Source organism: Eublepharis macularius, chromosome 1 (genome assembly GCF_028583425.1).
Source record: "Eublepharis macularius isolate TG4126 chromosome 1, MPM_Emac_v1.0, whole genome shotgun sequence".
In the NCBI taxonomy this organism is placed as follows: domain Eukaryota; kingdom Metazoa; phylum Chordata; class Lepidosauria; order Squamata; family Eublepharidae; genus Eublepharis; species Eublepharis macularius.
The window spans coordinates 226,216,845-226,238,685 of record NC_072790.1 but is presented as its reverse complement, the minus strand read 5'-3'; the positions used below and the strand labels follow the sequence as shown (position 1 = coordinate 226,238,685).

At 41.7% G+C, this 21,841-nt stretch overlaps 1 protein-coding gene across 1 annotated transcript in view; it reads right to left on the bottom strand.

Annotated features, from left to right (window-relative positions):
• The window catches only part of C1H11orf80 (chromosome 1 C11orf80 homolog), a 32,706-nt gene that overhangs the window by 443 nt on the left and 10,422 nt on the right, over positions 1 to 21,841 (bottom strand). Inside the window, 8 exon segments of the mRNA XM_054972885.1 lie at positions 475 to 585; positions 1,500 to 1,621; positions 3,296 to 3,433; positions 6,612 to 6,771; positions 9,563 to 9,755; positions 13,673 to 13,744; positions 19,711 to 19,766; positions 21,133 to 21,216. Coding sequence (XP_054828860.1) covers positions 475 to 585; positions 1,500 to 1,621; positions 3,296 to 3,433; positions 6,612 to 6,771; positions 9,563 to 9,755; positions 13,673 to 13,744; positions 19,711 to 19,766; positions 21,133 to 21,216 — 936 coding nt within the window.

Below are 21,841 nucleotides of genomic sequence, written 5' to 3'. Positions count from 1 at the left end.
AAATTAAAAAAACAACAACAGGCAATTTGCCATTGCCTTTCTCCACTGAATCAAAAAGAGTCCAGTAGCACCTTTAAGACTAACCAACTTTATTGTAGCATAAGCTTTCGAGAATCACAGTTCTCTTCGTCAGATGCATCTGACGAAGAGAACTGTGATTCTCAAAAGCTTATGCTACAATAAAGTTGGTTAGTCTTAAAGGTGCTACTGGACTCTTTTTGATTTTGCTACTACAGACTAACACGGCTAACTCCTCTGCATCTTTCTCCACTGAGTCTTCTTTGGTGGTCCTCCATCTAAGTATTGACCCTGCTTAGCTTCCGAGATTTAACAAGATCAGGTTATACCATGCTGCCTTCCCTTCCAATCTTAGACCTATGCTTATTTATTTACCCAGGTTTTATGCCCTCAAAACTAATGGTTCAGTGTATAGTGTTTATAAAAGCATCTAAAAGAGTCCCTTCAGGCTATTACCTGCAAACCTTGGAAACACCTCCTTCTAAATTCACTGTCAGTGCTGCTTGAAACAATGGTGGAAATGGCCTCTGTCATGATGGACAAAGAACTCGCCAGTTTCTGCTGTTCCTGTGAAGACCCAAGAGCATTTCATGGCACCAGATTGCCTCACAACTTTTACCAGTCCCAATGCAAAATAACCTGTCTATCTATCCACAACATTTTAATCCCTCCTCACCTTCAAGGAGACCAGAGCATTGTACATGGTTCTCCATTACTCATTTTACCCTCACAACAATTTTGTGAGGTATTTATTTACTTACTTATTTTAGTCATAACCTGTTTTTCTTACTGAGACTCAAGGCAGATTTGAAAATATAAAAATCAATTCAAATAAACAGCAAAAACCTCCAATAAACAATGCTGTAGGACTAGGATTACAGAACTGGGAAACAATGCAAACAACTAACTGTCCAAGACAATTAAAACTGCCTAAGACATGACAAACCATAATGCAGAAACCAGGTTACAAAAGTAGAAGACACTGCTGCAAAAGGAAGGTGATACATACAGTGTACATTGCAAGAGACTACAATTCTATCCATTATAAAAGGGGACCTCCTGACCTGTTTCATGATACCACAGATCTAGTTTCCTTATAAAAATGCCCTCCTGGACATTTCTGATTTGTACCTTCTGCAAAGCAATAGAAGTGCGGAGGCTTTCCTGACCTCCTCGGGTAAGACATGCCACAAAGTAGGTTAGGCCAAGAGTGACTGGTCCAAGGTCACCCAACAAACTTGAGTGGGGATTTGAACCCTAGACTCCTACATTCTAATATGACACTCTTAACAGCTGCACTGCACTGATGCAAAATATCAAAATAACCAGGCCTCTCTTTTAGGATACTATGCCTGGACTTCTCTAGACACAAACCTGTAACTTCTCTAGAAACAAACCTGTGAGCAGAACCAATGAGATCCAGATAACAGATTGTTTTCCTCGCCCTCAACAGCTCTAGCCATCTGTCATTACAAACTCACCTGAGTTAATTTGTGGTGCTGTTCTAGGACCCTATTGAGAACTCCTTGGATAGTGCCCTTTACAGCCTGCTCGCTGAATGTGAGAATAGTATTCATGTGAGATAGGATCACTCGCCGATCCCCTGCACCACATTAGTGAAAATGACAAAGGTTTAAATCCAGGTAATGAGGAAGAAGATGCAAAATTATCAAACAGTAAACAGTAAGTGCAAGAATTAATGCAAAAGATGGGCATCAAGATATTTTATTAATACAGAGAACCTGCTGGCACAGACACTTTCCCCATACTGTTTCCAGATATTAGGAGACAGAAAATACTTTAGGGAACACTTGATTGAAAGCCCTGTTCTTGAGTTCAATTTAGTCTGAAAGGGGAGACTTTAAAAACAACTAGGTAAGACATATTCTTTTTGCAGCCCAGTTAATTTCCCAAAACCAAACTATCCAAAGGGAGGACCATGCCCTCCTGTTCTAATATAAAGGCCTTCTTCCTGAAGTCCCTTCAGAACAAGAAAACTGTCAACAAAAGACATGGCGATAGGCTAAGTAATACTCCAAGACAGGTACCTAAAAGAGAGGAATATGCAAACAGACATATATTCTAACATCAGAGCATGTTCTCAGCCCAAAGCACTGGAAGTTCCAATTTGGAATACGTATTCCTTAGGGCTCCTGATTTCCAATGCTGAGCCCTAGAGGTACACCATTCAGAGCTCATAGTTAAGACACAGCACGTCACTCTTTAACTGAAGGGCAATCATCAAAATTACTTTTTTCCTTGCCGTCTACATATATGTGCTTTAATTAAGACCTCAGTAATAGCACTAGTTAAGTGTCTTACAGTGCCACCCGAAGCAGGTCTAGTTAGAATCTTACTGAAGTCTACTCAGTGGGTCTGACTCCCTGGAAAGTGTTCTTAAGACTGCACTGTTATAATGCCATCCTAAACAGAATTTAAACCATTCGAGGCTTAGAATCAATCAAGCCTGGAAGGGTGTAACTCTAGTTAGGATAGCAAGATTCAGGTCCAGTAGCCCCATAAAGACCACCTAGATTTTCAGGGCATGAGCTTTTGAGAGTCAAAGCTCTCGAAAGCTCATGCCCTGGAAATCTAGTTGGTCTTTTTGGGGCTACTGGACCAAGATACTGCTCTTCTGCTGCAGGTCAACACGGCTACCGACCTGAAACTCTCTGATTAGGATGGAAGTGATGATAACCACATTTACTCCCAATTTTTTTTTTTAGGAATCATGCCGGTAAACATAGATGAAAACTCAGTTTAAATGTTTCATTATCTCTTTTTTGATGACTTCCACAATTATGAAGTTTCTCCCCTCACCCTCCATCCCCGTACATTAAAGGGGAAAGAAACTTTAGTGTGTTGTCGAAGGCTTTCACGGCCGGAGAACGATGGTTGTTGGGGGTTTTCCGGGCTGTATTGCCGTGGTCTTGGCATTGTAGTTCCTGACGTTTCGCCAGCAGCTGTGGCTGGCATCTTCAGAGGTGTAGCACCAAAAGACAGAGATCTCTCAGTCTGAGATCAAAAGACTGAGAGATCTCTGTCTTTTGGTGCTACACCTCTGAAGATGCCAGCCACAGCTGCTGGCGAAACGTCAGGAACTACAATGCCAAGACCACGGCAATACAGCCCGGAAAACCCCCAACAACCAAACTTTAGTGTGTTCTTGATTAGATGTCATACTGCAGTCCTTCTGGTGAGCCTCCAGGAAGCTTGTCACAAATCTCATCCTGCACATTGCCCTCACCCATATACAGATATGTACAATACTACGTACAGAAATTATAGGCTGGTTTGTCCTGAAATGGATCAGAATAACTGAGAAAAAGGAAGAGCAGCAACATCTGTTCCTCCGATTCTGGCCTCTGTTTGTGGCTGGTGTGAAGCTTGTATTTGACATCAGGTCTTGCTGTATCTGACAGACATAATATAACCTATTATATGTGACATTACTTTAAGGCAACAGAGAATGATTGCACCTAAAAAACTGGGCAATAGTTTATTAGAAGTACTTTTTTTACCAAAGCATATGGGGAAGGAGTAATTTCCTACTCTACTCTGGCCAGAGCACCCTGATCATTTAATTTGCAGGAAAATTTCTCAGTGGGCCACTTCCCTAGAGGATCAATGGTGGCTAAGCCCTAGCAACTCTGCCAATGCCTCAGAGGCAGTTGGCTCGGATCCTCCATTGATGATCAGAGTCTGTTCACCAGTTGTCTCTTCCTGTACTGCTGCCATTTTGTAGGGAAAGGCAAAGGGTGAACCAATGCTCATTGTCAGTGCCACAGAGCAGTGGCTCCTGAAATGCTGGCTTACAGTGCCATAAGGACTGCTCAGCTAGGCTTGCTTCAGGGCCATTTCCCCTTCCTAGTCCATTGCCTCACAGTTTTAGATTCAAAGAATCATAGGGTTGGAAGGGATCTCCAGGGTCATCTAATCCAACCCCCTGCACAGTGCAGGAAATTCACAACTACCTCCCACACCCCTAGAGACCACTGCTCCATGCCCAGAAGATGGCAAAACACTTCTAGGATCTCTAGCCAAACTGACCTTGGGAAAATTGCTTCCTGACCCCAAAGTGGCAATTAACATTACCCTGGGCATGTAAGAAGGGGCCACGAGAACTAAGCACTGATGTAACCCTTCATGCCCTCTCTTTCATGATCTGCCTAGATTCACAGAATCAGCATTTTAGACACTTTTTTTTAAAAAAAGAAGCAGATTTGAAGACTCCCCCTGCCTTCAAATGTGTTCTGGGTAGCACAAATGTGTCTTGTAAAGTATAGAATTTATTTTCCTTTAATCTGTAGCTTAGCCTAGCCAAAGTGTTCAAGGTGAGTAATGGTATCATATAGCTATGGAGAAATGGCTTGCTGTCCCTACAAAGAATCCTGCAGTCTGAGGCCTGATTACAATGTGAAACTAGGCATGAAAGGAAAACTTGTGCAATGTTCCACACAACCAGCAGCCCATTTTAAAAAAGGTCACCTTGCCGACACACCCATTGTTAGCATGCCAAGGATAAGGATCAACGGTTCTCAGCAGCTGCCATACTGACATGCCCCTGCTAAGGGCTCAATTTAGATGAAACAGCAGTGGCAGAGAATTTTTTCTCACATACCCAATGCTCCATTTAAATCACCCCAGCGTGGTGCAGTGGATGGAGCATACCGAGTTTTCATATACAGGCTCAGATCCTTACTCTGCTATGAAGTTCAAAAAATACAGAGAGGCGTCCCCAAGGAATAACCACAGATACCTATAAACACACACTTGGGGATAAACAACTTACGAATTTCAATTAGAGAAAAATATGAATAGTTTCTTTTATATTTAAAGTGGTGAGTGCAATTATATAAATATATGGTTAATAAGTACAAAGATATTCATCCAACAATACAAAAATTCATTCCACCATCAATACAGACAATTACAAGATTTAAACTCATAGAAGAGACCGAATCCCTCCAGCAAAGTCTCCCAGTGATGGAAAAAATCTCTTAATTAAATGTTTGTTTATTCTCAACTACCAAAAACTACTAAAACAATCCAAGCGTCAGGGAATCAATAGACCCTGATACCCGCATATTCTTTGAATTGACGGCTATGCGGGATTCCCTAACGCTTGGATTGTTTTTGGTAGTTGAGAATAAATGAACATTTAATTAAGAGATTTCTTCCAGCACTGGGAGACTTTGCTGGAGGGATTCGGTCTCTTCTATGAGTTTAAATCTTGTAATTGTCTGCATTGATGGCAGAATGAATTGTTGTATTGTTGGGTGAATATCTTTGTACTTATTAACCGTATATTTATATAATTGCACTGAGCAATTTAAATATAAAAGAAACTATTCATATTTTTCTCTAACTGAAATTCATAAGTTGTTTATCCCCAAGTGTGTGTTTATAGGTATCTCTGCTATGAAGTTCAGCAGTCAGCCTCAGGTGAGCTGCCCTCTCTTCTTGCCTATACCTAACTTCAAGAATTCTTGTAAAGATGTGATCACAATAGTGAAGTCCTCTGTTCACAGAAAGCACATGGTTCATAACTAGAGATGGGCATGAACAGCAATATGAACCAAAAAAAATCCATGAACAGCCCAATCCACTGTTTGGGAGCAAGCTGTTCGTGAGGTCCCATTCCCGGCGAACATGTGTTCGTTCCAAGCCCTGTTCATGGCATTTGTCAGCCGTTCGTAAAGCCAGACAGTCTGGCACCTTTCAATCAATTCCCTTGGCAACGTAGGCATGGACTGTCTGAACTCTGTCTGAACTCCTTCTGGCTTTCCTTCTGGCTTGTAACCCCACAAAATAGCTTCCAGCAGACAGCCCAGTTTTTGCCACTGTGAAGAGAAAATGACAGGAAAGGGGGAGACCCATGGAGCATGCCTTTCTCAGCTCAAGTTCAGCTAAGCCCCAAGGGGGCTGTTCTGGCTCCCACAAACCTCCAACTACGAACATGTTCGTGAACAGGTCATGGTCATCAATGTTCGTGAATCCCTGGATGGCAACGAACAATGAACATCGTGTTCGGGTTTTTTCCCTGTTCGTGCCCATCTCTATTCATAACCTTTCTGCTTCTAGTTCTAGTTTCTCATGAGAATGTCTTCAGAAAAAAATGCTGATTACCTATTGTAACAGATTTTCCACAAGCACAAAACAAATAATTATGTTGATAAATGCAACATCCCAGCTCCAGCCTAGAATTCTTTCAGTTACCTACTGCTGTCAGTTTCTCCCACCCTTTTTATAATCTTCCCCATAAAATGAATTGCCAGTATGATCTGCCCCCCACATATCTGAAGAAGTGCACAAAAGCTTATATTAAAATAATCGTTGTTACTCTTTAAAGTGTCCATGGACTACTGTTTTATATTGCTACAGCAGACTAGAGTGGATAGAAAGAGAAGAAACCACTACCAACTCTTACATTGTTCCTGAAATGAGACTTCACAGAGAATTCCCTCCCTGAACTCCTTTTCACTATATTTAAATTGATATCTATACTGGCTTTAAATTGATGTAAGAAGCCAATATTTGGCTAAAAGCCGATGTAAAGAAGAAATGCAGTTAATAAATAATATCGTATTCACCCTCTTCCCAATATGGATCTGACTTTAATATTGCTTGGTAACCATATTTCTCCCATGCTGCTAAATGTGAAGGATCTTCAAAAAAAGAATGTGATGCTTCTGTTGAGGGAAGCAGCATAGGCAGGCCTGCTGGGTCATAAAGAAATACATATATTGCTGGCTAAGGAAAAGGCAAACAAGTCAAGCCACAGCATTTTGCACCAAATGCTGACATTAGGGCAAGAGGTATTTACTGCCTTGAGAGCTAGCACTGAGAGCCAAGCTACAAGTGATGCCTGACACAGGTTGGACACTTGTCAGCTGCCCTCAAGTTTTGATGGGAAACGTAGGCATCCTGGTCTTGCAGCTGTAATGGAGAGCCAAGCTGTAAAACCAGGATGCCTACATTTCCCATCAAAACTTGAGGTAAGCTGACAAGTGTCCAACCTGTGTAAGGCGTCACTTGTAGCTTGGCTCTGAGCCAATTGCCATGAGTACTTGCTAATGACTAAACAGAAAAGCTTTTATTTGACTCCAATAGTAGCAGAATCATTTTCTAAGAAGGGGAAAGGGGGTGAAAACTGTAACTTTTACAGCAGTACAACCTCTGTTTAGGGATTTGGGATTTAATCTAAGCACATCTGTGTTCTCTGAAGTCAGTTCTACAATTTTATAGCAGTGCTGATCGGCTAGTGCTTGTCATGTCATTAGGAAACCATCACATAATTAAATCCCCTCAAGCGGGTTAATACTTTTAAGAAACATGTTTCCCTTTTCTAAACAATGCAATGGGCTGCATCCAGCCAGCTTTTCCACTTAGTCTTGGCAGGTTACTTACTACAGCCCCTGTCACATGTGGGTTTTGTTCATGCAGGTCCCCAACACAGCCTATTTTTGAGATTCTTCATTTTTCACTTGCAGAATAGCTGGTTGGATTTAACACACTCTGTGAATTAATATACATACAGCACTTTTAAAATAGGGGAAAAGGCCAAGCAACCTACAACATGCAGGGGTAAGACTGATGACAAAGCCATCATTTATTTATTACACTTACATTCTACTCTCCCTGCAAGCAGGCTCAGAGCAGATCACATCAGAGTATAAAAATAAGGTAACAAAATAGATAAAACAATTCCCTCTTAAAACTCAGCGATATTCATATTGCACAGTCCTCAACAACCAAAATCCATGGGGCAGGTGGCGAGCTATTAGATGTTATACAGACCAGGGGGACAATGTTCCCCTCCTGGCAGGAGGCTGGTTAAAAAGGGGGGATGTCTGCTCACCTCAACAGCCATATGCCTGCCGGAACATCTCTGTCTTATAGGTTCGGCAAAAAGTTAATAGATCCTGCCTTGCCTACATTTCCAGACAGAGAGTTCCACCAGGTTGGTGCCAAGGCCAAGGAGGCCCTGGCTCTGGTGAAGGAAAAATGAACCTCTCTGGGGCCAGAAACCACCAGCAGATGATGATCTGCTGAACGAAGGGCCCTCCGGGGAACATAGTGAGAGCCAGTCCTGCAGGTATGCCGGTTTCAGTCCATTAAGGGCTTTAAAGGTTAAAACCAAAACCTTGAACTTAATCCAGAATTCCACTGGGAGCTGGCATAGTATCGGTGTTATACGTGACTGGTCCTGGTCGGACATGTGCTGTTGCATTCTGGACCAGTTGCAACTTTCGGAGCAGGACCAAGGGCAGCCCAGCGTAGAGCGAGTTGCAGTAATCTCATCTGGAAGTGACTGTTGCATGGATCACTGTAGCAAGGTTGGGGGCCAAAAGGTAAGGAACAAGTTGCCTGATCCGACAGCAGTGGAAAAATGCAGACCTAGCAACTACCGCGACTTGGGCCTCCATTGACAAGGAGGCATCCAAGGCCACATCCAGACTCCTCACCACCTGTGTTAGTGTCAAGCGGCACCCCATCAAGGGCCAGGAGTCGAATCCCAGAACCTAAGAGCCCATGGCCCAGATGCAGGACCTCTGTCTCTGTAGGATTCAACTTCAGTTGGCTCTGCTTCAACCATCCAGTCACAGCCTCCAAAGGCCTATCCAAACTGTCTGGGGCACAGTCTAGCCGGCCATCCATCAACAGGTCAAGTTGGGTGTCATCAGCATATTGGTGACACCCCAACCCAAAACTCCATGCCAACTGGGCGAGGGTGTGCATATAGATGTTAAATAACATCGGGGAAAGTATCGCCCCTTGTGGAATGCCACACGCTAAAGGGTGGCGAGGCAATAACTGCTCCTCTAGCAGTTATCGCCTCATTCCAGTTGTGAAGTTGGGCGGAAGGTGAGCTCACACTGTTGCGGTTGTGAGCTCACATTTTATATTGGTCTTTTCTGAAATATTCAGACACTCCCACCTGGAGGAAACAGAAAAACATTGCTTGACAGGGACAAGTCTCCACCTTGACTCATGATGAAACAATTTTTGCCTTTTAGAAAGAATGTAGTGGGGGTATTGACATACAGGATTTGGAAAGAAATGTTTGTTTCTGTAGATGTAGGAGACTGGCTGGGGTAGAGTAAGTACAAGCAGTCCAAAGTAAGTACTTGATGGAACACTCAGCAGAAAATTTCCAAGATTCTGCAGAATCCTGCTAACAGATTAACCAGGAATTTTGTGCCACCCTTAAGAAAAGTTAAATTTCATCTCTTTGGAAATATTCAGAGTTGGTTTCCACCTTCTTAGTTTGTAAGAAAGAATGGATAAAACTGGGTATGTGCTTTGCTTTGCAAAAGTAGTTCTGAATGCGATTCATCTGGAACTCATGTTAATGCATTTTCAATAAATATAGTACTATATCTTTCCATAGACATCATGTGATATAAACTTTATCCTAGTCCCTTGTCCACAAATAAACAGGGACATTACTCCAGATATGTGCTTTATTATCATTCATATATATCATTATTATCGTTCATATATTATCTGGGCTATCTCATGGAGCACAGTAAAAGGATACAGAGAGAGCAGTTATCTTCACTGGCTGGTTAGGGAATTGTTTCTGACAGGGACACAGGGACACAACAGGCATGAGTCTCACATCTCCGCTGAAACCTCTTTCGGCTACCGTGCTCGGAATGAAGAGACCAACTGGCTCACCACTCATAGGGTGGATTTTCTCACAAGACCTCTTCATTTCTGTGGATACTGTCCTGGAAATGTATAATGGGGTTAGGAAAGAAAACAGATTTGATGAAACAGTAACAGGAAAACAAGAGCAGCCACTCACAGCATCCCATATCCAGCCACATTAGAAACCTATCTTTTAACACCTGTGTTACCATGCTGTAGGTATACTGATTCAAAGATCTTGGAGACCCGCAGATCTACCACCACGCTATAAGGCTCCACTACTAAATAAATTACCACCTACAAAGCCCATAGTAGCCCAAGTCCCACATACCTGTAGGACTACATCTCCTACTATGCTCTGCTATGGCAACCTTGGTTGTCTGAGCAAAACTTTCTGAAGGTTCCTCCCTACAAATTGGTAAGATTAGCAACTGCTTGGCTCTTGCACATTCTTGGAGGTGGCTCCCACCTTGTGGAACTGCATAACTTGAGGAAGTCAGACAGGCTCCCACGGTACTATCATTCCATAAAATATGCAAAATAGAAATGTTCAGGAAGGTTTTCTTATTATGGAATTAGAACTGTAGTAGGATGGAAAAGTCCAGAAGGATATCATCATATGGGAAGTGGGGAGTGGGTACTGCATTGCCTTGTACCTTTGTCGTCCCTCATGCTGCACTGCTTGTACTATGCTGGCAAGGACAGTCACTGTTCATATTGTCATTTAATTTTATATTCCTAGTCCTATTACATTGTCACTGTCGTTCAATTTTGCATTCCTAGCCCTATCACATTGTTCATTGGATGTCCTCTGCTGTATGATTACATTTTTTCCTTCTCTTTCTGTACTCTGTAAACCACCTTGAGTCTCAGTGACAAAGGTGGCCTATAAATAAGCTAAACAGTATTATTAACAAAAATAAAAAGAATAATAACAATAAATGTTGCCAATTTTTATATTAGATTTGAGTCCACTTATTCCTTTATATGAGTTAGTCCTGTGTAGAAGCCAAATGACATTTTTAGGCAGGAATGGCAAGTTATAAATATTTCAAATAAATAAAATTTTAAAATGGTTGATAATGACAGAATATATTATGCTGGAGGATAAGCAGGTGAATGATTCCCTGATAGTATGCAATCATTTTTCTATGCCAGTGTGTACACACCTAATTGCCATACTTCACACATCTGATGAAAGTCCAAGAAACTTATATAATTAATTATATAAATTTATATAAGGATACGTATGGTATCTGTTAGTCTTTAAGATGACATGTATCCTTTCAGAGACAGAGAAAGGAGGCCTCCCCCTTTTTCAGAACATTTATAGACATGCAACTATCCTTTCACGTGCTAATGTGAATACCTGTTGATATTCAGAGGTTCTGGGGTTCACTTTTGAAGCTAATATATGACATCACTGGTTATATTATTCCTCAAAATCCAAAAGTGGTTTTACTGTGTCTTCTCAAAAATATAGTCTATAACATTGATCTGGAAATGGTTTTGAAAATGCTAATTTCTGCACAAATATGTATAGCATCTTATACACACAATATCAGAATGTTCGTCGTTGTAGATTTTCCGGGCTGTATCAGAATGGCTATACAAAATATGGAATATTGCATATATTTAACCAAAATTACTTATTATAAAGCAGTAAGATTTTAGCACCAGTTTCTTGAAAAAATGGACTTTTCATTATGTTTTAGAAGGATAAGCACAAAGAATAAACACAAAGAGAATGCTTAACCTTATGTATACGTCGAGCCAAGAGAGATGCTGACATTTGAGTATTTTTGATAGATTCTTTTTAGAACTATATCAGCTTAATCCTATGGGGGGCCTGAAAGTGCGTAGGAAGCCAATGAGCTCCCACATTGGTGTATCTGGCTGCTGTGCCAGCATAAACCCCACATATGTTGGACATATGTTGGTGGTTCTCTCTGGTGCCGCAGAGCCTGGGTTCCCTGCCTGTGCCTGGCTGCTGTGGCCTTCAAGCCACTCCCATTGTTTCCAATGGGCATACACATCATTTGTTTCTAGCCCCCTCCCTGCACTTGTCTCTAAGGAGCTGCCTCTATCAGACTTGGGGGGGCTGGTCTTGAGTGGGTGAAACCCTCACTGAGTCCCACTGCCTTTCTGGTCTTACTTTTCTGGGAGAGGGAGCTTGTTTCTTGGAGCAACCGGGGGGTGGTGGTTTGTGAGTGAGCAATGGTTCAGCTTGCAGCCTGGCCCTTGTTGGATATGGGGGTTGGGTGAGCTGGTACATGGGTGCCCTGTCTACACCTTCAGTTTCACTCTCCCCCCCCCCCCCAGGGTGGGGCTCCTCTCGAGATAGGCACCTCTCTTGGGGTGTGGTGAGCCCAATTGCCCAATCTTTCTGCCCTGTGCATCTGCTGTCTGAAAGGTAGTGGAGTAGCATTGGCAGCTCGTGACAGCCCAAAGAGTGGTTATGCCTCTTCCTGTCACTCACAGTGCTATCAACTGCAGCCACCCTGCAATAGGTGGATTCTGCTGGCATTGCCGGAGCAAGTGTTCAATCCTGGCTGTGTCTGGCCAGGCTTGCCACACCAGCATCGCATGCTCACAAAAGTCCTTTGGGAGAGACCATGTGGTGTTAGAAATTGGCAGGTAGCTGCACAATGATGGGAAACTGAGGCTTAGGATTGTACTTTATATATGCTTCCTTTAAATGGTGGCAATTATGTGTTTGGGGAAGACTGAAGATCTGGACAATTCAGGAAGATAAATTTTCCTTAACATTTTCTCTCTCTCTTTTGGTAGGAATTTAGACTTTATATTAGATTTATTGGAGATACTGTATTACTTATATTTTATAAACTGTTTGACTTGCTATTTTTAAGGAACTTGTTACTTATAGCTTGACTTGCTGATTTTTGAAGTATTTATTATCTATAATTCACTTAACTCACTGATTATGGTGATTCAATCATCTGAGTATTTCTCTGATCATCAGTGTAGTGCTTATTAACCAATACTTCATATTTGTTTATTTAATGTTTAATTATCTCTGTAATGTATATGTAAAATTAATAAAATTAAACATATTTGGATAAAAAGTAAAATAAATACCTTTCATAAATAAGAGAGTGTTTTGCAGGAACTCCCAATAATATGGGAGTGTTTTAATTTTCATGGGCACTGTTCAATAGGTGCCCATGCCTATCATATCAAAAAGTACACACATCTGTTACAGTCTGGTCTTGCTTCAGTAGGCTTTTACTGGCTATAACAGGGCACACCTCTGAAGTGATATGAAAACTTGTAAAACAAGTTTGACCAGAAACCATGGTGTGTACCAAGGCCAATGACAATTGTAGAATATTGCCTCCAGGGTTTTGAAACTATTGTCTGTTCAGACAAGCAGTGATCCTTTTATCTTCTTCATTCCACAGACCCAGCCTACCATCCACATCCCCTAGGTGGCAGTATAGCACTGGCTGTGGATGACATCATGAGGCATTCTCTTCCGCCTCTTTTTCAAACTATCTCAACCAGTATATTTTGCAAGTAAATAATCTAGATGCCTGAAGCAGGGCTTTATGGCGAAAAGATTAAGGAGATGAAGGAAGTGCTCTGGCGCCCAGACTTCTTCACGCTGCAGCTCTGCTTAACCCTCTCAATGCTTGGCATTGTCCCCGAACTCAAGCTCAGACAGCAATTAAAATTTATCAAGGTCACCTACGATAAGGTCCCATCCATTCATTTAAGAGGGGCTTCTATAGGAGAATTTCCAAGTAGATTATGACCATAGCCATTTGGTTCCAATTTTATACAACAGCCTCACACTTGCCTCATCTGTTACATCAAAAGGGGTAGTAGCGGAAATCACCAAACTCTTCAAATTTTAAGATTCAAAACACTTTGTTATCTCCCTGAACCCTGCTTCTGCACAGCTTGCTTCCGCAAAGGTTCGGCTTTTATCAGTCTGTGCTTACTCAAACCAACAAGCCACTCTCCACCATCTCACCGCACAAAATGACTCCCATCACTGAGTAGCCTTGTCCCATCTGGCAAACCTGTGCTCGCTCTCCTTTCTGTGCTATAGAGAAGGAAGAAGAAGAAAAGGTTTGAACAGTCAACATGAAACAAAATGGACATTCTGGTTGGCTGGATAGGTTTACCTTGCTGGTTTAATTTCTAGACAATTAGGCTGGGCAATTGTAATTTTGTTCCACTGTCCCTGCTTATTGTGATTTTGCAACATTTTATATGCATAAAATGATTGTACAGTTACTTGTAGCTGGTTATAATTACTTGGTGCAGCTGTGTTGCTGGATTGGTAGGGTGAGGTTTGTTAATAATTATCTATTTTTATATTTTACCATCTTGTGAGCCTTGCTTATATCATTTGGGCTGAGGGGTGGGATACATTAAAAAATAAACAAACACCAATTCAGTTCAATAACCTTTCCCTGGGTATTTCCATTAACAATTTTCAACACCATTACAACCCATATTATAAAAGATGTAACACAAAATATGCTCACAAAATGGCTTTCAACTGATAGATTGGCAATCTTGTTTAAAGTAGTTTGTTCTAAGACACCATGATCTACTTTTGGAGAAGACATAAAGAAAACAAGAAAACTGGCGAACAGAAAGAAAGACCAAGAAGACAGAGAGAATATATCAGACACCCATGTTTTAGATCCTGGATCTTGCTCCTTCTCGGAGGTGATTTCGAAAGGTGAAGCTGTACATTGAAATGATCTGGAGACCCAGCCTCAGTCTAAGGGGTAGCTGTTCTCACATACTAGGAGAGGGAATCACACTATGGGAAAAACTTAAAACATGCTAACACAATTATTACATGCACAATGAAAATGTAGACATAGATGCACCTGGTATTTCTACATTTCTCTAGCCGGGGAGACCACACATAGGTAAAATCAGGGCTTTTTTTCTGGAAAAAGAGGTGGTGGAACTCAGTGGGTTGCCCTCGGAGAAAATGGTCACATGGCTGGTGGCCCCGCCCCCTGATCTCGAGACAAAGGGGAGTTGAGATTGCCCTCCAAGATGCTCGGCAATCTCAACTCCCCTCTGTCTGGAGATTAGGGGGCGGGGCCACCAGCCATGTGACCATTTTCAAGAGGTTCCGGAACTCCGCTCCCCCGCCTTCCCCCTGAAAAAAAGCCCTGGGTAAAATGATACTGTTTACTGAGTTAAATTGCTGTAGGACTACACAGGCTGTTGGGGGTCCATGTATCTCCTAATGAGGCGGAATGGAAGAGAGGCATCTTTCTTGCTAGATTAGGGTTGCCCGTCTCCAGGTGGTGGCTGGAGATATCCCAGAATTACAACTGATCTCCAGGCCATAGAGATTTGTTCCCCTGGAGAAAATGGCTGCTTTGGAGGGAGGACTTTATGGAATTATCTTACGCTGAGGTCCTTTCCTTCCCGAAGCCTGCCTTCTCCAGGCTTTATCCCTCAAATCTCCAGGAATTTCCTAGCCTGGAGCTGGCAACCCTATGCTAGATTGTTGGTGACCCTGACCACCTTTTCAAACAAAACTTCCAGTTTTGTAAATCTATTTTCAGTTACGTAAATGCTTCTAGTCAGCTATAAACTCTTTGGGTTTTTTTCCACCACATTTACTGAAGCTGCAGCAATATAAATATCTCTATCATCCTAGATCCTGGCCAGGCGTCTGCTGAACAGCCCATACCTTCTATATCGTGTTCTTGCAGACTCCTATACACCGCCCCCTTACATCAGACAAAGAGAGCCTCATTTTTTTTACTGAGGCATTTATGAGACTTTTTAACCCTTCGTCAGAGCTCCTCCAACACAGACAAACATCGTTAAACCCCCTCAAGCTGTTTCTTATAGAAAGAGAGAAAAGCTAAGCAATGTTGTTGTTTTTTCATATGATCGGATCTGGAGTTGGCAGTCTTTCCAGCTGAGTGGTTCTCAGTTAAAGAAAAAGAGAGAGTGATTTTATTTACTAAATCATTTACTGTGAAATTCTCCAAAGACACAGTTTTAGAACTTTAAAATATGGGAAATGGGATTCTGGACTAGATAGACCCTTGGTCTGAGCCGCCAGAGCTATTCTTAAAAATATAAAATACATTGGGCAATAGAGAGAGCAACTTTGCTACATACAGCTATTTGACAAGGGCAGATGACAGTTCTTGCCAAAAAAGTAGCTTGCAAAACCACATGCAGCTTGAAGCCACATGCAGGTCAAACTGTAAAAATACTAAAACTTTTTAGAGCCAACAAGCAGATGCAAGCAGGTGTGGAAGCAAGGCGACTTGCTTGTGGGCCTAGCCGCATTTTTAAAAGGAAGATGGGTCTCAAACACACACACGCCCTGCGCACACACACACCACACTGTATTCCCAACCTGAAAGGCCCTTAAGAAGCCATTATTTGGCCCTTTGGACTAAACTTACAAGAACCTGTAAGTTTAGCTCAAAGACTACCTGAAGCTCTTTCAGATTGGGGCCATTTCCCAAATGTGAATTGGGTCCCTGAGCACCTGGGAATTAATTTTTAAAAATTGCTAGGAGCGCCAAATATGGAACTCCCATTGCACATCTGGTCTAGGCCCTGTGTTACAAGGAATGTGCGAGAGCTAAAAACTCCTCTTTAGTCCATTTTCCTTTACACATACTGAAGCTTATTCAACAAGTGCAGTTCTTTGTTTTCTTATAGGTGTTGGTACAGGCTTATTTTTTAGGCAAAGTGGTCAGCATTTAAAACAAAATGCCTACCAGTCTAGGAGAGAAATGGAACAGATATTTCTCCCCATTATCTATTTCCTAGAAAGTTTAGAGGTTGTAACTTGCAGGGCTAATGCAGAAAGCTAGCAAAGAGCAAAAAAGTGCCCAGACTATGTTTTAATGTTAGGGTACCAGATACTGATGCTGGCAATTTAGGAGAAAGACAAGGCTGTACATCTGAGGCTGGACTACAGAGCTGCAGACTGAGTGTTAAATAAGAGCCCTTCAAATGGGGAAGCCAAGAGCCAATCCTTGCCAACTCTCATGCCGGTCAGTTTGGTTCCAGACCCTTTCAGAAGCCAGATAATACAGAACAGTGCATCTTTTGTTTTTGGTACTCATTTAGCATAGAAATCATCAGCAAGACTTTCGGGTGCCACCAGGAATGATCTGCTTGCATGCAGATCTAAACACAAATAACTCTACAAGTCTACCAGGATAAAGGCATCTACAATCTTTCCTCTCCTCAGAGAAGAAAGCATGTGAGTATGTTGGCTCTAAAATGTTTGCAATTGTGGAAAATGGAATAGAACAGATCTTGTAGGCTTTTTGACTGACAAAGAAAAAAATTGTAAACAGATATATGTTTAGCAGTTTGAACTTTGATCAATGGAAAAAGTAAAAGCCTTTGAAGTTTCAGAACAGCTGGATAATAAATGTTAAATATGAAAGAGGATGATTTTAAAGTAGATTTTGAACTCCGATAAAAATTAAGGATAGTTCCATGTAGACATAAATGACCTATGTTACTTATTTCCAGAGAAGTTATTGAAGAAGGTGCCCTTAACTATCTTTCTAAGAATAAAGAAAAGTCGATAACCCTTCCCCAGAAGGTCTGCATGCAGTGAAGCCATTGTGGCGATATGGGCCGTTTCCAGATGGCTTACCTGAAGCCGCTCCATGCTGCAATGTTGTGGATCATGCTGGGGAAAATGCGAAATATCGCGTTTTCTCGCGTGAGTTTTGTGCGATGTTGCGCAAAACTCGCGTGAGAAAATGCGATATTTCGCGTTTTCCCCAGCACGATCCACAACATTGTGGCATGGAGTGGCTTCAGGTAAGCCATCTGGAAATGGCCATGGTTGCCGACTGCTGGAGAAAAAAAATCTTCTGTTGCTTTAATATAGGCTTCAAGGCACGTTATTTAGACAATGATGTTACTTACCTCCATGCCAGGAAAAACTTCAGCTGCCCATTTCCATACATTAACAGTGCAATCCTATGAAGAGTTACTCCAGTCTAAGCCCATTGAAGTGCAATCTCCATAGGATTGCACTGTAAGCCTCAGTTAAAGGAGCAGGACTCCCCCCCCCCCCGCCCACAACGAGGCCTGTGGGCAACCCTTGGTGGGGATATCCCTAAGCTTTTCTTGTCTCTGCTTCCTAGAGTGGTTGGAAGAGGTACCTGAGGAGGCTGTTATTCCTAAAATATATTGATACACGTACACACAACACATAGGAGTTTTCCACACTGAGAAAGGCACATGTAGTTTCCCAGTTGCCTCTGTGGCTGTTAATACAAATGGGCTTTCAAATAGTAGGTTTTCTTAGAGTTTCCCTGTCCGTCCCCCCAAGTGGCACCAGAGCTTTTTCAGGGATTTTTACTGGCAGTTGAATATATTGATATAACATTATAACAATATGTGTAACAGCATCTCTAATTCCCAGTTTTCATTTTCAAAAGTAAGTCTCTAGCTTTCATTGTGGACATATGACTTTCCTCTTATCTCACAAAGAAAGAGACTAGAGACTTGTTTTTTTTACAGAATGAAAGCTAAGAATTCAAAGAACCTGTCACGTATATTGTTATCGAGTTGTATCTTTAGTCAGTTACTAATTTTTAAAAAATTTCCAAAGCCCCCCTGTGGCGATGGGAAAATAGCTGTCATGTGGGTGGAACACGGCAGCCATCCAGGCTTTGCTGTGGTCTTTCCCAAAACTTCAGAGCAAGGCAAGTTTGAGACAGATTGAAGAAAAGCTGAGGAAACCGAAGAGGTGCATGAATGCACCACAATGCTGTGAGGAAGCAAGAAAAAAATCCCACTTCCCAACACAATTTGAGGGCAGATAACTGATGTGGAAATGGCCATAATTTAGGATAACTCTTTAAATAAGAGTCTGTACCATTATTCCTCCTTCACATTAATTTTCCTCTCTCTAAGAACATCAAGAGTTAAAGAGCATTTAATGCTTTAAAGCTCATTTGTTAAATTGAAGTAACTACTCATGAAATATAGCATGACTCTTTAGGGATACATTTTAAGTATTAGACTAAGTGTGGGACCTGCAAGTACTTGTAGAAAGCAACTCGTTCCCCCCTCTTTCTCTTCCTTGATCACCCCCATAGACTCTCCCCTTTTCCTTCTGTCCTTCCCACTCTGGTGAGTCATACACATTTAGTATATCAAGTTGCCCAGTAATTACTTTTGGGCCTGGCCCGAATGAGTTCTCCCTCAAAGGCCAAAACAGCCCTGGAAAGGGCCCCAACCCTTCCCTCTGCCTTTTACTGACAGAAACCAAGCCTGCTATATGGCTAAACTGTTATAGTTGCCTAGCAACAGCCACAAGGGCATCTAGTTAAAGCTACAGGCACTCCTTTTGTCATTTTTTTAAAAAATCGTTGTTGTTTTTAAGATTTCAAATTCTTCTGTACACTTGTGGCATTTTGCAAGTGCGTAGGAAGATCTTTGTACATTCATAGCTCCAATCTCCAGATTTAACTATCCACCGATCAGGGCCACTTGGCTATTAATATATAAGATATGCTCTTAACAATGGACTTCTCAATCATATCACACTATTACTGTACTTTTGGTTGCCAACATGCTTGAAGAAAAATGGGCTGTCCCTTTAATAGAGGCATAATGGGATATTATTTACCAGGTTATTATTATTTACCTCCTTGCCATGAAAAGTTTTAACTGCCTGTTATTGCCACATTTCTTCAAGCCTTCAGGGAAACCTAACTGTATTCTGTCAATTCCACAGGGCTAGCTGTGTTAGCCTGTTACAGCAAAAAAATTTTTTTTTTAAGATTCCTATTCATTTCTACAGTAGTAATGGTTAATTTGGTCATGGCTACCAGGTGTTAAGATAGTTGCAGATGTATGGAGGAGAGGTAAGGCTCAGCTCCCTTTTCCCCCAGGCCAAGAACTGAGTTCTTTCTGTTTTCAAGCAGGCCATGACAGCTATCTTTTCATGTCAACCGGCAGAGCAACTGTGCCTTGTAAATCTTCTGTGGCTGTCATTATGAATTTGTGGTTGAAGTGTTTACTCACCTATAGGTCTCTGCAGAAATGAAGCCGTTCACTTTTACACAGTAATGAAATTTGATCTACAAAGCAGAGGAGTGCAGAATCAGCTAGACTGAAAACACTGGGGGGATGGGTAAGAAGAGCTGAGATATCCACAGCCCTCTTAGTATATTTGTTTAAGCAAGCGATATGCAGATAAGACTGTTGGCATCCTATGGGCTGGACTGCAGTCTTAAATATTGCAATATACCAACATTCTCAGGTTTGGGGTTAATCTGAGCCACAGATGGCTGGTATGAAGGGAAAGAATGGCCATTTAACTTACAGGGAAATGTCCTGGTGGGCCACTGGTGGACAGGAGCAAGAATACCCATGCTCTAACAACTCTATCAGAGCTTCAGGAGCCACTTGGCTTCATCAGCAATGGTAATTAGAGTTAGTTCACCAATTGTCTTTTCCCATATTGCTGCCAGTTTTCAGGAGGAAGCAATGGGTGAGCTAATACCCGCTGTTTGTACCATTAAGCTGAGTGACCCCTGCAGCGCTGACTTGTAGCTCAACAGGGGCCACTCAGCATATTTTGCTTCAGGGCCATTCTCCTGCTGGTGGGGGCCATAAGAATGTACTTCACAAGATAGAGCTGAATCTATCCTGCCACTTGGAAACTTCATTCTGGTGCTAGTAGGGCATTTTCTTTGACAAAAGAAGATGCCTTTGGATGAGGAGCCAGGTCTTTTGAGTGGAGGAGACAGTTTTCATGCAATTTTCATCCCACACGCTCTCTATTTTGACAAATTAAGCATAGTCTAGATTTTTGCTGGTCAAATTGTAACTTTGTTTTCAGCATTAGCATTTGTATGCTGGATAGAGGAGAATATTGAAGCCTTTGTTATACTTTGTTCCTGCTTCCTTAGTGTTTGTCAATCAGCTCAAAGAAAACTGTTTCATGAATTCTAGTTAACTGTGTATGTGTGTCACATGGTTGCATGGTAGTGGACAATCGCTTCTTGAAAAATCCAGGGTGAACTTTGTACCTATGAGGTTTCATGAATGTGAACATTATATAAGCATAGTACAGCTTATGTCATACTGTTGCTCTGCCAGCAACCAATGAACCATATAGCTGATGTGGGCCCTATTAAGTCCACTTAATCTTGGTTCCCTTTTCATCTCTCCACAGATTTCAAAAACAAAAAGTGTAGTGCCAAGCCCCTTTATCTTGCATAAGGACTACAGTGAGTGTAAAAATCCAAGCAATCAGTAGCCACTATAAAATAACTGAGTTTGGCAATTGGCACCTGAATTGCTTTAGAGGTCATGAGGCAGGTTTCTCCTCCTAGCAGAATCCTAGGAAGTTCTTTTGACTCTTGAAGTTTTTTTTTTAAAGCCTGATTACCTTTCTAAATCCAGCAAAGTGATCCTGAGAAACCAGAAGCAGAGTCTTACCGTTGCGTGCACAAGGCTGATCCTGTGCATGAACCGTTTCATTGCTAAACAATCCTCTTCGAGAACTCCAGGCTTCTCATAGAACTGAAAAGCCATAAGATAAACTTAGTTAAGGCCTCTTTTTCAAAACAGGTTTTAAAGCTGCATTTCGTCCCCTAAACTGCAACCCCCTACCCACCACTTTGCATGATCAGAAGCTTTAATTTAGAGTCAGAAAATACTGTTTGGAAAAATTGAAAATGAGATGTCACACCGGTCTTTGCAACAACTATTTCCTGTAATAAAAAAACCCACGTTAGTTAAAAGCCTGTGAGATACAGCAGTTTAAAATTTCAAACCACCAAGTCTCACTTCCACTTTATCTTGCATTTTGAAAAGTGTGTGGGATTGCTCTTAAATAAGCAAGTCTACCTGAATGCATCCTCCTCATGTAAAAGCACAGGGTCTGCTCCATCTGTGCCTGAGGAGATCATTTTGTACTGGGAGATTTTCTTCACTATCCACTTCAGATAAGAATCTAGGTTTTTGGACTTAGCATCATATTTTAAACAAGAATCTAGGCCACAGTTTTTAATTTCAGCAATCTTGGGCATGTCTCTATTGCTGTTCTGGCTATGCAGACAGGGCTATTTCTTCTGCACCATTTCATTGTAAAAGAGTAAGCACCAGGTTCTAGAAAAGCAAAAATCCTCAGAGAAAGCAGGCCATG